Genomic DNA, 16,171 nt, shown 5'->3' on the forward strand with positions numbered 1-16,171 from the left:
TTTGGAATAGAGTTTCAAAAAGCATCTGTTTTTGCGTTTAATGTCTACTTGACTACAAGTCTTTAGCGTTTCGATTTGTCTAGATTGATAAAAATCTCAACTTTTTTAGTTGTTTAGACCCATGGAAGAAGATTTTGAAAACTTTGGATTTTGAGGTCTTTGTTGGATAGTTTTGACATACGAAGCAAATTTTTGTGTATATTTCGTAAAAAGTTCGAACCTTTTTTGTAATGTGTGTAAGAATCCTCTGATTTACTTGTGTTTGTTCGATTATCGTAAGTGTAGAGACTTTGCTTGTTTTTGCTTATTGGTTGTGTTTGATCCTGTTAGTTTTCTCGTTTCCTACTACTATATATGCTTTTGGTGTATAGTATTTAATTGCGGGATGAGTTTCTTTTTTTTTTTTTTGTCTATATCTGAATTCTGGTTAAAGTTTCGAGCTTTATCTGTTTATCTCTCTGTTTGGCTTCATTTAATGCTTCTTCATTGTTTATTTGCTAAGCTGTGATTTGATTTATATAGTTAAAGCTAACATGGTTCTGTATATAGTGGTGTTTACGCAGTTTTTGATATATGGTGGGCAGGGTCAAAAGCCTCCAAATTTGAGACGGCCTGCAACCTGTGCCCAGATGGTAACTAAGCAAAGCGTGGTGATAACTGAGGAGGTTGTTGGGCCAATGATGGAAAAAAGATCTTGTGTCCATTTTGATAAATATGTTAATTTGGATAAGCTGTTGAAAACGATTGAATCCTCTCAACATATCAAGTGTGGAGAATGTAACGAAGGAGTGCTCGTGAAGAGAGGAGGAAGTAAGTGGAGCATGAGTGGAAACAACGGGTTTTGTTTTTCTGCTAGAAAGGCTATTTGGGTTTGCTTGGAATGTGGCTATTACGTCTGTGGAGATGTTGGTTTGCCGACTGGATCTCAGAGTCATGTTGTGCAGCACTTCAAGTTGACGCGTCACCGTTTGGTGATTCAGTGTGAAAATCCTCAGTTAAGATGGTGTTTCCCATGCCAATCACTTGTCTCTTTTGAGAAAGAAGAGAATGGTGAGAAGAAAGATTTGTTGCTGGAAGTTGTGGAATTGATTAGAGAACGATCTTCAAACACGTCCTCCCCTACAGTCGAAACTAAAAATTTATGGTCAGGAAGTGGTGGTTTCACTGGTGGTACACGAGAAGCAAGAGATGTATATGCTGTAAGAGGTTTAATTAACCTTGGGAACACATGTTTCTTTAACTCTGTAATGCAGAACCTTCTCTCTTTGGATCAATTACGTGAGCACTTCTTGAAAGAAGATATGCTTCGTGGCGGGCCTCTCGTTTCTTCCTTGAAGGAATTATTTGAAGACACAAAATCAAAGGTAGGCTTTTTCAGGAATGCAATAAATCCAAAACGCTTATTCTTTTCTGTTTGTTATCAGGCTCCCCAATTTAGGGGATATCAGCAGCATGACAGTCACGAGTTGCTAAGGTATTTGTTGGACGGCTTGAGCTTTGAAGAATCAGAATGAGGCAAAAGCTTTGTGATTCTGATAGTGATGATGACAGTTTTACACATCAGAAACCTACTCTCATAGATTCTGTATTTGGAGGTGAAATTTCGAGCACTGTTTCTTGTTTGGAATGTGGGCATTCCTCAAAAGTGTTTGAACCCTTTCTGGATCTCTCTTTACCTATTCCGTCCAAGAAGTCTCCTCCTGAAAAGCAACAAACCCTTTCTCCTGAACAAAAGGTTGATAATAACGGGGGAGTCAGCAAAGATTCAGAAGTTGTGTCAGCTAAACCTGCATCGGATCACAATTCCATTGTTCCCATCTTAGAGAACCCTTCTGCTATGAGCCTTGATGATATGCAAGTCTCTGGTATTGCAACAGAATCTGATACCAAACATGATAGCTTTTCGGAGGATTTGCTTGGACCTGATACCGAAAAAGGTGATAAACGAGAAGCTGTATCAGATGAAGAAGATACACAGTCTGATGAAGACACAGATCTAAGTGGGATTTCCTCAGAGATTGATGATGAGGCTCGAATTTGCGGTTATCCTGATTTAGGGGAAAGTTCTTCATCTGGAAATCTATTGGCTGATGAAGAGCTTCCATTGATGGTTGCAGATTCTCAGATTCTGTACATGCCTTATAAAGATGACATATCCTATGATGATAACACAGTTGCAGAAGTTAAAGGTGGGGCTTCATCATATGTGAGGGGCCACCATGTACAAATCGATGAGACTAGCATCTCCTGTAATAATGGAACAGTTCAAGCAAGCGAGGGTGAAGGTTCCTCGTCAAACGTGAGCAGTGATCATGAACCAAAAATAGATTATGTTGACTTTAGCAGTTTTTTTGACGAGCCTGCGATACCTGAAGGACCTGTTTTCAGATTGCCATCTAAAGCTGAAGTTTCTGAAGCTGGTTTTGTGGCTGTCAGCAGTAATGATAAAACAGTTCAAGCAAGTGAGGGTGAAGGTTCCTCGTCATACGTGAATGGTGACCATGAACTAGACATAGATAATTTTCACTTTCGCAGTTTTCTTGACGAGCTTGAGATATATGAAAGACCTTTTTACCGACCGAAATCACAATCTGAAGTGTCTGAAGCGGGTTTTATGGCTATCAGCAGTAATGAGAAAACAGTTAGGCCTGGTAAAGGTGAAGCTTATTCATCATTCATGAGCTGTGACAATAAACAAGACAGAGATTATGCTGACTTTATTAGCATAATGTATAACGTCCCTGAAAGACCTGTTTTTGGACCGCCATCTAAAGCTAAAGTTTCTGAAGTTGATTTTATGGCTGCTAGCAGAGACTCTGATCCTGAAGTTGTTGCTGATTCGGATTCACCAGTGTCTGTAGATGGGTGTTTGGCTCAGTTCACCAAGCCTGAGATTTTGTCAGAAGACAATGCTTGGCATTGTGAGAATTGTTCGAAGAACCTAAAACTCCAGCGGTTGAGAGAAAAGAGAGAAGCTAAAGTAGGATTGAGCAATGGATGGGTGGATGAAACTGAAGCTAGTACGGCATCGGCTATTGATGAATGCATAGATGTCGAAAACAACTATAAAGCCGGAGTCACAGAATTGCTAAACTGCAAGAAAGAGAAAAACGTTATAGATGATGGAGTTCTGGGAGATTCAGATGCAAAGCAAGATCCAATTACTTCTTATGTTACTGAGACTCCTATCCTCGGTGGAGAAACCATCAGTTCTCAACTAGCCAATGGCTATGAATGTGAAAACTGGGAAGACAAGGCGGCAGTAGATTCTGAGGAAGTGATAGTAAAAAGAGCTGCTACTAAAAGGGTACTTGTAAACAAGGCACCACCTGTCTTGACTATACATCTCAAAAGGTTCAGTCAAGATGCTCGAGGCAGGCTAAGCAAGTCACGTGGCCATGTTGACTTCAAAGAGTTCCTCGATCTTAGCCAATTTATGGATAATACTAGGTAAATGCCCATTTTCTCTATAGACTTAGTTAGCATAATCTCTTCCTTTAATGTTTACCACATTTGGTCTGAACAATCATAAATTCTGCTTGTCCTTTATTACTCTCTTTAGGTGGACCGAAGAAGACCAGCCGGTTTATAGGTTGGCCGGGTTAGTGGAGCATCGAGGGACAATGAGAGGAGGTCATTATGTTGCTTACATTAGAGGAGGTGACAAGGCGAGGAGGGAGTCTGATATTAAAGAACCTAACGCATCAATATGGTATCACGCAAGCGATGCTTGGGTTCGACGTGTTTCTTTTGAAGAAGTTCTCCGTTCTGAAGCTTATATCTTATTTTACGAACGTATCTGAGATTCCCAGAGGTGGGAATTTTCTTTCTTATATATAGGTGAAAAGGACAAGATAAGGTTTTGACGTTCTTCACAGTTTGTACTGGTGAATTTGACTCTCTTGACAATTAAGTTTAAAATATGACTACAACAGTTTGCCTTGTTTGGAAAGTTATTAAAGTATTTTTGCTTTCAGATATTGTTTTTTAAAGTCATTCACAAGTTTCGTTATAAAGAATCGTACATGAAGTGTGTTAAACGAATTGCTACTATAACTGATTCTGAGTTCAGAATGAACAGATCCGTACTAGTTTTAACTTCTAACCAAAGTTGAGTTACAGATGAGAATGGCAAAGTTAACTGTAAAATTTTTACAAAAACCTACCGGTCTAACTACTTGGTTTAGTTGTAAACCGGGCATATGTCAGGCTGACGTACAATATATATAATGTCTGCGGCGAGATAGTACACGTTTTGATTCCGGTTCCAGCTCCACAATGCATGGGTCTCATTCTTCACCTACAAAATGCCAAAAGTATTAGCGGTTGGCCCTTGGCACACTGGAACTGGTTCAATCGGAGAAAATAACAGAACCGGTTCTGAGTTCATGTGTAAAAAAAGCAAAAAATGTGATTTAGAGTCAATAGATTCAAGTACGCTTATGCCCCCAAGGAACTAATCTCAGTAGGTTACTTGAACATCAAGCGATAAAGAATAGGGAGAGATCTAGTAACTTACTTCTAGCATACCGAAACCGAAGCTGCTCTCTCTGTATGCGCTATAGTCTGGCTGCTTAACCGGACAAATCTCATCGCTTATAGGCTCTAACGTGAAGTTAAAGCCACTGGCTCTGCACGAGTAGTTCTGAGAAGGATCTGGACAATTTCCTGGGTCATCTACATGCTCAATGTCCAGCTTCCCAGCTCCTCCTGCACCGGTTGATATATAAACCGGACCACATTGGTCTAAAGCGTAGTTATAGACTCGGTTTGACCTCTCATAGGCATCAACCTAATTCAGGTTTTGCGGGATGTAGTTAGTGTGAAGAAGAACATGTTCCCCAAAAGCAAATGAACACTCCCACAGAACAACATCTTACCTGACTATTGAAGATGATATCAACTCGGTAGCTATAGAGCAAGTCTTCAAGAATTAACCTCATGGGTTCAGCTTCTCTGTAATACCCTTTGAATGTGCTGTACCAAGGAAGACTCCAAGTTGCCACAACCCATGGAGTTTCTGATCTATCTATGTTTCTCAGATCCCTTTCAAGCCAAATATACTGATCAGCTGTCGGAGAACAGGCACTAGGCAAAATTAGAAACACATTTCAACCACAATATTAACCTAAAAGAAAGCAAAATCAAAACCTGGAGAAACTTTACATGAATTATCATACGGTGTATATGAATTGAGCACTATGAAATGAGCTCCTCCCGCGTTGAAAGAATAGTATAATGGTGAGAAAGAACCGCTTTCCTTTGAAGGGAATGTAAATCTTGAACTGTATGCACTGAACGTCAAATTACTACCGATCTGCAGCTCAATCTCGTGATCTCCAGCTACCATCATGGTTGGAACATTAGCAGTGAGTGGCTCCATGAACCTGTCATCAAAACCCCACCAATAATTTAGTGTTCAAAACCACCAAAGGATTCACAATCATAAATCAAGCATCTTCATTTACCTTCCCCAATAATCCCAGCGAGGCTGATAAGTTTCTCCACTAGAATAACAAGAATCACAATCAGAACTGCTCCCATTGTGTCCACATTGACAAGAACTACAATGTAGTTTAGAGTTATTCGTGAGATAAGTGTCAGCGTAGCTGAATCCTCCAATCAAAACCACAAGATCAGGATGGTTAGATAGAATACTTCTCAAAGTTGCTGATGTGTTGTAAGTAAGACCTAAGTCTCCAGCCACAACGATTCTGTGAGGGTAATTCTCTGATGTAGACTTAGGCATTGTCCTGAAGTAATACTCTTTGCTCATCGCTGATACAGACGGGTCTCCGCATTGATAGCGATACAATGTGCTTGGTTTAAGATTTGTGAGTTGAACATGGTCAATGATGCCTGAAGTATAGTTCTTGAGACCATTCTGAGGAGGATACTGTTGGTTATAAACAATAGAATGACCTGTTGCACTTCTGCTTCTAGTAAGGACATTAAATTCACGGTATTGAACTATGCTTTGCACAGAGTTAGGATCCAAAGGAAGAGAATCTTCTTCGCCAATTTGGAATTCCCCTGTAGTAATAACACAAGTTCAGAGTTCTGACAAATGCAGAAATAGAAAGAATATAAGCAAATAGTTTCTGGAAGCTAAAGGATGAAACTTTAAGACAAAAAATTTTGATGTTGGAACAAACACAGTTAGATCCAGATCTTACCTCAGAAAGATTACAACTTTATGGACAATGAACTCATGTAATGAAATGTTTAAAGTATAAAGATTCGACCTTTTTAGTAGATACCCAAATCTACGGGGAACAAATATAAAGAAAGAAGAAAAGTTGAAGAGTCAAAAAAGAAAGACCTGTGACCCAAGAAATCCAGACGGAGTCAAAGCTGTAAGAGAGAGAGACGGAGATTTGTTCAGGCTGAAACTCTGAATTGGGTTGTACGAAACTCGGGTCTGATTCTGGCAAGTCGAATGCAACCGGGTTAAGATTCGGGTCGAGCGGAGCTGTCTCGGGCTTAAACGGACCTTCAAGCGTCGTAGAGAAGCCATGAACACTGATAGTAGTAACAGTGGAAACCAAAATGACGAAAAGGGACACCTTCATTGTACATTTTACCACCATTTTTAACATAGATGTTATTGTTTATTGCAGCAGCGAAGAAGATAATATAACTCTCTTTAGTCTTTACTCTTTACCATACAATTTGGTTAATTCACGGGAACGTCAAATCAATTCCAACTATTTCCCGGTTTATGTTGTCAACCGGTTGAAGCGTTGTCAATATACCGGTTTTTAGATTTAGAGTTTAAGACCAAATTATTTTACCGAGAGAAAAGTAATAATTAATTTTCCTTCAAAATCTAAAAATATTACGAATCAAAATGAACAACTGGACAACAATGTTTCAGACAAAGACTTTAGAGATTCAACATAACAAAAACCAAAGTGGTCGTAATTAAAATTCTAATTAAAGAAACCCTAAAAGCGCCTCTTCTCTTTTCTTTTTCTTTCCCGGGGGATAAATTCCGGCGAGATCTCAACAAGGAGTGTAAGGACCGCCACCACCTAGTTCCATGACCAACAAGATCTCATCTTCTTCTTCCATCCTCAGCTGTGGAAATTATTATATTTTAATTAACTAAAACACTGCTTAATTTCTAGAAGCTTAAAAATATGAGACCAGACCTGAGCAGGAGTCTGTCGTGGTTTGATGGGTTTATGGTTGTAGAGGAATCGGACAGTATTGTACTCTAAGTTTCTCTTTCGACAGTAAGCAGTCATTAGTTTCTTTAGATGTGCATGAGCTCCAATTTTGTATATATCCTCTGATCCCTGTTCCATCCCCCCCAAAAAAACAAAAAAACAAAAAAAATGCGTTTATATAAATTTGTCAATATATAGAGGTTTTTTAAGGAAGGAAATACCAAAAATACAAAAAAAAATTGTACAAAAACAAAAAAAAAAAAGCAAAGATGGGGTTTTGTAAATTTTGGTCAGATGAAGAGGAAAGAAAAATAAAAGGAAAAAAAATAATGTTGAAAAGATAAAGAACGGACCTGTTGGTTCTTGACCTTGAGAGTGAGCTTCTGATGGGGTGGTTCAGGAGATCGAGACCTCTTTGATAGAAAAGAAACAGAGATCGTATTCGTCGTGTCTGAGGAGCTCACCATCGTTGTTGTTGAGAGAACACAAACCTAAACCTTTAACGGTTCCAGAGAGAAAGAGAGAGAGAGAGAGAGGAAAGGGAGTTGAGAAGAGGAGAGGTGAGAAAGTTATGGAAAGTAAAAAAAGAGTAATTGAGCGAACATTAAAGTACAATCCTCGTCTAACGCTCTTATTGGTCCATTTTCTTTCTTTTTTACTTGTCAAGTTTCCCATCTTACCCTTGGTCTATTGTGTTTTGTTGCCTCTGAATCACCCATCACAATTCACACACTTCACAGTTCACACGTTACACATTCACATTCCAACAGTACGTTGAAATTTGTACTGACTCATGCAACAGGCTCATTATTAACTTACAAATTCAAACATATTTGAAATGATACAAAGAAAAAAACCAAAAAAAAAAAAAGGAAAAACAAAAACAAAACTAATACATTTGTTAGAACTTTCAAAAGAACTGTATAATAGACTACGCTTGCTTTTGTTTATTGCCCGTCTCTCCTCCAAACCAAAAAACATCACACTTAGAGAGATGGGTCTCATCCTAAGGAGAAGAGTTCCATGTCTAAAAAGTTCTCTAACGAAATAAATAATCTGACCTTTTTACCTCCACAAAGTGTCTGACTTGAGGAGAAAACAGTGTGTGAGACGGAATGGATCGATCTACGTGAGGACAAAACAGTGATGGATATCTTCATCATTATCATAAATAATTGATATAATCTGGAGATTGGATGATTCGGATCAGCTCCTTCAGGTTTGCTAGAACCTGACGTGGTCCTAGACTATCTTCCCCCACAAAGTTCAAGAGTTGCTCAATGTTCTGTGATATGATAACTATGATAAGATGAGGGGAGGGGCAAACTATGCATTGTTCTGTTTCAAGCATCAGGAAGAGGAACAATACCGAAAACTTTGTTTAACTAACCTTGTTTAATAAAAAGACAGCATAGGCAGCTCGAGTTGTATCTTGACCATCCAGAAACAGAGGGAACTCTACGAATTTAGAATTTTGGGAAAGAGTGGAAATTAGAGACATGTCTGATGATGAAGGCTCAATGTAAGGTGCATAGTCTCGAATGTATGTTTTCGAACCACCAAGGCGCAAAGGATAACGAATAGGCACTCTCAAGTAAGGAGCTATTAGGGACACGGCCTGCAAAACCCAAACAGGAAGCCATTAGTATTTTTTCTACCAAGAATTTTTAAACCAATATAACATAATTTAGTTTGAATTCATGAGCAGTGATTCCTGAAAACCAAGCAAAGAGATTTAAGGCTGCACAAAAAAATCAAAGTATAAAGCAAGTTTTAATGCTTAAATCGGGTAAAAAGAAAGAGAACGGAACATACATGGGCTACATATCCTAGGGCAGTTGCCAACTTCTGAACTTCTTTCTTGTCGGTGAAGAAGCTCATCTTTGTAAACGGGGCCATACTAAAAGGCAACCCCAGAATTCTCACGGATCCTTGACACAGAGGCTTAGTTACTACAAAATCCGTAGATAATAAATAAGCATGACAAGAAGGTAAGATGCTGCGATTAAGAACTTTTGTCAAACACTCGACAACAAAGGCAAAGTTAGTCCTGATATCAATACCAGGCTGAATGAAGTCAAGATAAAGGCATGCATTAAAAGTTTATTACTTCTAAAAGCTCTTAAACTCGAAGTATACAACTGACCTAATCTACTGCCACCTGGAAATGATTCCAGTTCTTGGTCTTGTGAAGGTCCAGCCTCAATCTTCAAGGGATATATAAATGAAACTTGAGATATCATGTACTGCTGCCTTTTCCTCAGCTTATTCGTTACAATCTTTAGATGTGCATAACCACTTTCACCTTCTAGTTGGCAGTTTGACTCCTATGACAGAAACACAAAAAGCTAAACTGAGTATCTATGATTCAATGATTTACCAATTGGTCAGAGCATGGAGAAAATACTGCAGAAAATCAGTTTGCCTTCTCGAAGCAATTTTCATCAAATCATTTACTCATAACAGAGCTACGAGACAGTTGAATGAAGAAAACTTAAGTCAGGAAACGCAGATAGAAATGAAAAAATGAACTACAAAGATGGGGCCAATGGAAGATAGGGGAACAAAGAAGCATGTGAAACAACTAATTTAAAACCAAGATCCTAATAGAAAATGTACAAAGTGATGCATTTGTCTTCCTAAGAAGATTAGTTTGCATTGAATGAGGTAATACCTGCAATTTGCTTTTCGCGAAGGAAAGAGTTGTGCCGCCCACCAGTAAAGATCTCACTTCTGTACTGAGATTCTCCTCTTTCTTTTTAACATCCTGCTCAGTAACTTTGCAAGCAACTGATGTCTTGTCCACCAGCAATTTTCTTGCTTCCAGCCTCTGACGCATTTCTTCAAGCTCATTAGTGCGCCTCAATGACTCAGTACTAACCTGCCCGAAATTTAGCCGCCCGCTAATCCGCGGGCTAATCAATTAAAGCTCATTGAGTGGATAAAGTCAGTAACAATAAACTTCTAACAATAAACTTCTAAAAGAGCGGTCGAAAGTCTCAAATGCTAAGTAGTGCATCAATTACACAATTAAGCGCCACTAATAAAAATCTATGCTTTCCAACAAAGTAGTCAAAATTGAGACAATGCCACTTATAAAAATCTATACTTTCGAACTAAGAAATGAATTAAAAAAACCAGACAATGCCCAAAAAGAAAACACAAGGGTAAAGAGAAAAAAAACCTGAATAAGAGACTCAAGTTTGGGCTGGAGGATTTGCTTCTTCTCTGTGGCTAACTTCAGAGCAGAAGAAAGACTCCATAACCTCGTGAGCTCATGGTCGAATTCTTCCCACTCTATAATCTTCACATCTTCTCGATCGCTTCTTCTCGAATTTTCCGACAAACTTGGCTCCGTTTCTCTTTCCATCAACAGTTGTCTCGGAATCCACGCAACGCAAGTTGTGGCATCAAGTCTTCAGATCTTTTCATATCAAGCCTTCGAATTGCATCACCGATCTTAATTGAAACTGAGGGATTCGGATTAGAACATAAACAAAAACCCTAATTTTGTAAAAAAAAAAAAGAAAACAAAACCGATCAGATCACGTGGAGATGATTTGGTTCAAAGGAAAAGGGCAAGAAAAAAATCGGTGAAATGAGAGAACGATGCGTAGGATTGAAGAAGGCTTCTCAGGGTTGATTGATTCGTCCACACAGATTTTGATTTCAGAAAAATTTAAAGTTTGTTACTTTAGGAAAGAGAGACAGAGAAAGAGAAATTTCCGGGTCAGAGATTACCCGAATTACTAAAAACGGGTGGGTATTTTCTAAAGAGCGGGTTACACCGTTCGATCCGCCCCAACTAAAGTGCGATTTTCCTCGTGGAAAGGCATGATGATTTCTTAACCGCAGTTGTTTGTACCAAACCAATCATTTCCTACCGGTTATCTCGATTTTCGACCAATTCTCAGTATTTTTTAATAAAACTAGATGAAGACCGTCTGTGCGGGTTTAAAGTTTTATAAATGAAATTAAATTTATTAAAATTTGTTGTATGTTATATATAAATTTTATTTTTGTTATAATACACTGATTTATATCCATTTACAAATCTTTAATGTATGTTACTATTAAAAGTATATATTTTTATACCTAAATGTACTTTTGTATGTTACAAAAATATGCTTTATCACCATCTAGAAACTGTTTATGTAAACACATTAAGCCAAATATATTACTTTCACTTCTGCATAGTTTTTTAATTACTAAAATTGTTGGCTCAAAAAACATTTTGAATAAAAAATATATTACATAATATACTAATCAATGATGTATCATCACAATAATGTATGACCACCATGGAGAAAACATCAGCTCCGCCTTCATCCCTTATGGAGAGAACTTTGTGTCCAACCTCCTCCACCATGGAGAGAACTTTGGCTCCGCCTTTCTCCCTTGGAAAGATAACCTTGCGTCTATTCTCCTCCACCTTCCTCCCTTGCGGAGATAACTTTGTGTCTAACCTTCTCTACCATAGGGAGAACCTCGGCTCTGCCCTCCTCCTATGTGGAGAAAATATATTCACGTATTTTTGCTATCTCAAAATGGCTTGTTCCGACAACCAATGAAAGTAAAAACAATTTTCTAACTTCACAAAAAAATCTTTTGATAGTAACTAATGTTAAATTTCCCAATGTATTCGTGATAGTAACTATGCCAAAGTGAAAGTAAAATAGTTGGCTTAATGTGTTTATAAATAACATAATATACTAATCAATGATGTATCATCACAATAATGTATGACCGCCATGGAAAAAACCTCGGCTCTGCCCTCTCCCTTATGGAGAGAACCTTGCGTCCAACTTCCTCCATCATGGAGAGAACCTTGGTTCCATCTTCCTCCCTTGGAGAGATAACCTTGCGTCTAACCTCCTCCACCTTACTCTGTTGGGTAGATAACCTTGTGTCCAACCTTCTCCACCATAGAGAGAACCTCGGCTCTGCCCTCATCCTGTGTGGAGAGAAAATGTTCACGTCTTTTTGTTATCTCAAAATAGCTTGCTCTGACGACCAATAAACGTCAAAACCTTTTTCAATCGTCACAAAATCTTTTGATAGTAAATAATGCTAAATTTCTCAATGTATTCGTGGAAGTGTCTTTGACACATCATGATGTAGCCTCTGTCTCTGTAACGCTTCAACCGCCACATTGTTTAGTGAGCCCATGTCTACTCTCAGTCCATGGGCCCACCTTCCCAAGTGGCCCTACATCTATTCCCGGCTTGTGGACCAACCCATATTCGATGGCCGGTTTGTTACGTCTGGAAGTCTTTAAAAACTTGATTGCCGACCTTACAAATCAACAAATGATATTTTCTTGTGTTTTGTCCTCACTCGCGCAATTTCGTTAATCACTTCCAGAAAGGTCTCCCATCATGAAGTTCTTTCAAGACCCTTGACTGAAAAAATAAGTGCATTTTGATGACGTATGTGGCTAAATCAATTCTTTTAAACATTTCCGCAAACCAGGGTGTCAGAGTCTTTGAGCTCTTATAGATCTATCAACAACGATTTTTTTTTTTCAAATCTATATATCTATGTTTGTTGTACGCTTGTGTTTGACTAGCCTATTTTATCAATTCATTAGGTTGATGAATAATGGTAACAATTATGTTTGCAAAAAAAAAAGGTTATGACCACCAATTAAGGTTGAGAAATTGAAAGAAAATTATGTTGGCATAATTAAATAAACAATAGAAAATTATAAGCATGTTAATATATGAATCCCAAATCATTCAAAGATTAAAATATAAATTAAAACAATTTAAAAATATTACAATAAATTTTAAAATACAGTATTAGAAAAAGATGACTCATATATTAATTTTTTTTTGGTCAACATAATAATCTTATCTATTCCCAACTGAAAAGGGAGAAAATAGTAGAAAATTTTGGTTTAAGAAAATAAGAAAAATTTACCTTTCCATTAAAATATATTCCCAATTAAACAAAGTTGAAATCAATGTTTTTAAATAAATTATTTAAATGCGGATTCACTGGCACGTCAAGCGCGTGGTTATTCGCACCATGTTTTGTTTGTAAACAATTTCCCACCTCACTGGCTCATTTGAGCTAATCTTTTGTTGACAAAAAAAATATATATATTTAAATATGAGGCGATCTTTGATTATATAGAAGTGAGTACAAAATTTAGAATTAATAATTAAAAATATATTTTCCTTAATCCTTTTTTTTAATAATTAATCACTTAAAATTAAAAATAAGTAAATAATATTATAATTTCGAATTTTATGCAATATATATATATATATATATAATCTCCTTATAATTATTTTAAAAAACTTTGTTTTTTTTCTAAATTCTGAAATTTTTTATAATTAGCTTTTTACTTTATTAATATTTTTAAAAACAAAATATTTTCTTTTTGTTGTAATCAAATTCTCCTATTAAATATTTTTTTTGAATTTATTACTATTAAATATTTACACATGTCAAAATCTCAGATTGATAACTTGACACATGTCAAAATCTTATTAATGACTAACTTTTAAACCCAACTTTATATAATAAGACTAGATAATTAACATTCACAGTACACATGTCAAAATCTTGTTATTAACTATTTCTAAACATGATACAGTATTTCAAATATGGATAATTAATATTCAGCTGAATTTTCTATGTAAACTAGATTAGGACGGGTTTCTAAATTAATTTTTTCTAACCCATGTAGGAAAAAAAAATAGAAAACAATATCACATATGATGTGAAAAATATAATATTTTTTTTACTTTTAATATAAAAATATTATAAATTAAATAATTAATTTTCGTTTAAGTATTCGTATATCTTCTCAAATACAGTAGAACCTCTATAAATTAATAAAGTCGGGACCATGAAATTTTATTAATTTATAGAGATTTTAATTTATCGATAAATTAATAAAATATTAATTTATGAAGAGGATTTTTTATCAGAAATTCAGAGTTTAGAAGAAATTGCTGCTACTATTTTTCAAGGTGATGATGAAGTCGAAGAAGATATGACGGTACCTTTAGAACCAGTTACACATAAGGAAACAATTATCGCGTCAAGAACTCCCTACAATTTTTGGATGCGATTCGAGAAGACAACACCAGAAGTTTTTGATGTAGTCAGAAAGATTATAGATGCTCTCCAACAAGAATGTAAATTCAAGAACAAACAAAAAACAATAGATTCATATTTCACTAGATTTTCTAAGATATATATATATATATATACTAATTTATTTGATTATTAATTTATGATATTGATGGGACCATATTTTTACATGGGATTTTTGAAAAAGTTATTAATTTATTATTTTATCGAATAGTATCCAAAATTACACTATTTACAACTTGGGACCGGAGAAATTTATTAATTTATAGAGATTATTAATTTACCGAGTATTAACTTATAGAAGTTCTAGTGTATGTAGTTTTTTTATTCTTATGTGAATGAGATTATATTGAATGTGAAAAAATTGTAACATCGGATAGCTCAATAATTTAATAATAGATTGTTCCTAGATTAATCTTTGTGATATACATGTTAATTCATATATGTCTTTTTATTACAAATTTAGCAGCTTTTATTACAAATTGTATATAAATAATACTTTAAAATTTAATCATAAATTTAAGCATACAAAGTTAGACTTTGAAGTCTAAAATATATGTTAAGTATTCATATATAAAATCTAATTTTTTGGCAAAAAAATATATTATAGCTAATATCACATATGACTTATATTTATAGGAAACATCCATAAGATTTAGCTACAGTTTTACAATTTTTTTAAAAGGAGGAATTTCAAATATAGCTCTTTTCAATACCACTTTTTAAATTGAGCTTAAACTATGGAATATGTGTTAAAACCTTATCAATTAGTTGAACATGTGGCTATCATGTTAATTACAGTTTTGACATGTCTCGAGATTTGATGAGATCAGAAGGTCAAATTTTATAAATAAAATTAACAATTTTTCAATAGGATAGAGAAATTTAAGTCATTTTCTGAATTAATGTATATTAAAAAAAAGAGTTTCCCACAGAATTATGTTTATAATTTAATAAATTAAAAATACTTTTAATGTTTTTTATGAATATATAAATAATATTTTTTTACTTATATTGTTTCTTTTTTAGGATAGGTTTAGAACTTTTACATTATTTTGTTTAAAAATATTTATCGATACAATTGACACGTGTTACAATTCTGTTGATAGCTAATTTTGACAACTAAAAATTATATAATAAGATAAACTTTTATATGTACTTTAAAATAGAAAATACAATAATTGGTCCAAATGGGGATAACCAGTACGAAATAATTGATTTGTTGATAGAGACTAAAATTCCAATTCCTATCAAAGGTTAATAAAATATTTTAGAAGCAAATATTTTCGATGATAAATTGAGACACGTGTGTAGATTTAATATATTCTTGAATTTTTTTCCACTGTTTTACCATATTGTTAGATTATGAAATTACCATGATTGTTCTTTATTAAGACTTTGAGAATTGCAAATTTCCTAAAAATAATGAAATGCAGAGAATCTTTGAATAATTTTTTTCTTGATATATGTAAGTAGGTCTTCGGTACCAGAAAAAAATGTTTTAAAGAATCATGAGACAACAAAAAATTATTTAAACAATAATAATTTTTACAATTTTTTTTGTAATCGAGATCATCGATTTCTGAATTTGGAGCTTAATTATACTTTTATGAATTTGGAGTTTAATCATGAAATTAATAAAAGATTTAATGGAAAATTGTTTTATTGTAAATTAAATCGAATTGCTAACTGGTTAAGGGTTTAGAGCTTAACAACATCAATTACATGAATGTCACTGCATTTAATAACATAAACTACGTTTGAAAGAAATAAAAACTATTATATCAACTATATGTCCGAAGTAGAATTCACAGAGTTGATATATACACATCACTTCAACAAAATGAGTATTAATCATTAAATAGTTATATCAAAATATCAATTTATTGATT

The 16,171-nt window shown here is 35.1% G+C and overlaps 3 protein-coding genes and 1 pseudogene across 6 annotated transcripts; 1 reads left to right on the forward strand and 3 right to left on the reverse strand.

The window, feature by feature from the left end:
• LOC104753304 lies at nt 534–3,908 on the forward strand (annotated as a pseudogene).
• On the reverse strand, nt 4,068–6,622 carry LOC104749587 (purple acid phosphatase 13-like). Its single transcript, XM_010471244.2, has 6 exons — nt 6,323–6,622; nt 5,469–6,033; nt 5,167–5,387; nt 4,881–5,071; nt 4,520–4,792; nt 4,068–4,300 (listed from the first exon to the last, which is right to left on the reverse strand). Exons 1-6 carry the CDS (start codon nt 6,597–6,599, stop codon nt 4,184–4,186), a joined length of 1,644 nt encoding a protein of 547 aa, XP_010469546.1. The 5' UTR covers nt 6,600–6,622; the 3' UTR covers nt 4,068–4,183.
• Nucleotides 6,798–7,822, reverse strand: LOC104749588 (small ubiquitin-related modifier 5-like). The gene is made up of 3 exons (XM_010471245.2): nt 7,526–7,822; nt 7,155–7,301; nt 6,798–7,080 (listed from the first exon to the last, which is right to left on the reverse strand). Exons 1-3 carry the CDS (start codon nt 7,637–7,639, stop codon nt 7,006–7,008), a joined length of 336 nt encoding a protein of 111 aa, XP_010469547.1. The 5' UTR covers nt 7,640–7,822; the 3' UTR covers nt 6,798–7,005.
• On the reverse strand, nt 7,960–10,862 carry LOC104749589 (UV radiation resistance-associated gene protein-like). Of its 4 annotated transcripts, none has more exons than XM_010471246.2 (6): nt 10,357–10,862; nt 9,847–10,053; nt 9,319–9,499; nt 8,988–9,124; nt 8,563–8,790; nt 7,960–8,457 (listed from the first exon to the last, which is right to left on the reverse strand). In XM_010471246.2, the coding sequence occupies exons 1-6, from the start codon at nt 10,540–10,542 to the stop codon at nt 8,338–8,340; spliced, it is 1,059 nt and encodes a 352-aa protein (XP_010469548.1). In that variant the 5' UTR covers nt 10,543–10,862; the 3' UTR covers nt 7,960–8,337. The 4 variants fall into 4 exon arrangements, with proteins under 4 accessions (XP_010469548.1, XP_010469550.1, XP_010469551.1 ...); XM_010471248.2 differs by having other exon boundaries at nt 9,847–10,075; nt 10,357–10,861; XM_010471249.2 differs by having other exon boundaries at nt 9,847–10,087; nt 10,357–10,442.

The sequence above is a fragment of the Camelina sativa genome, chromosome 16, assembly GCF_000633955.1.
Source record: "Camelina sativa cultivar DH55 chromosome 16, Cs, whole genome shotgun sequence".
In the NCBI taxonomy this organism is placed as follows: domain Eukaryota; kingdom Viridiplantae; phylum Streptophyta; class Magnoliopsida; order Brassicales; family Brassicaceae; genus Camelina; species Camelina sativa.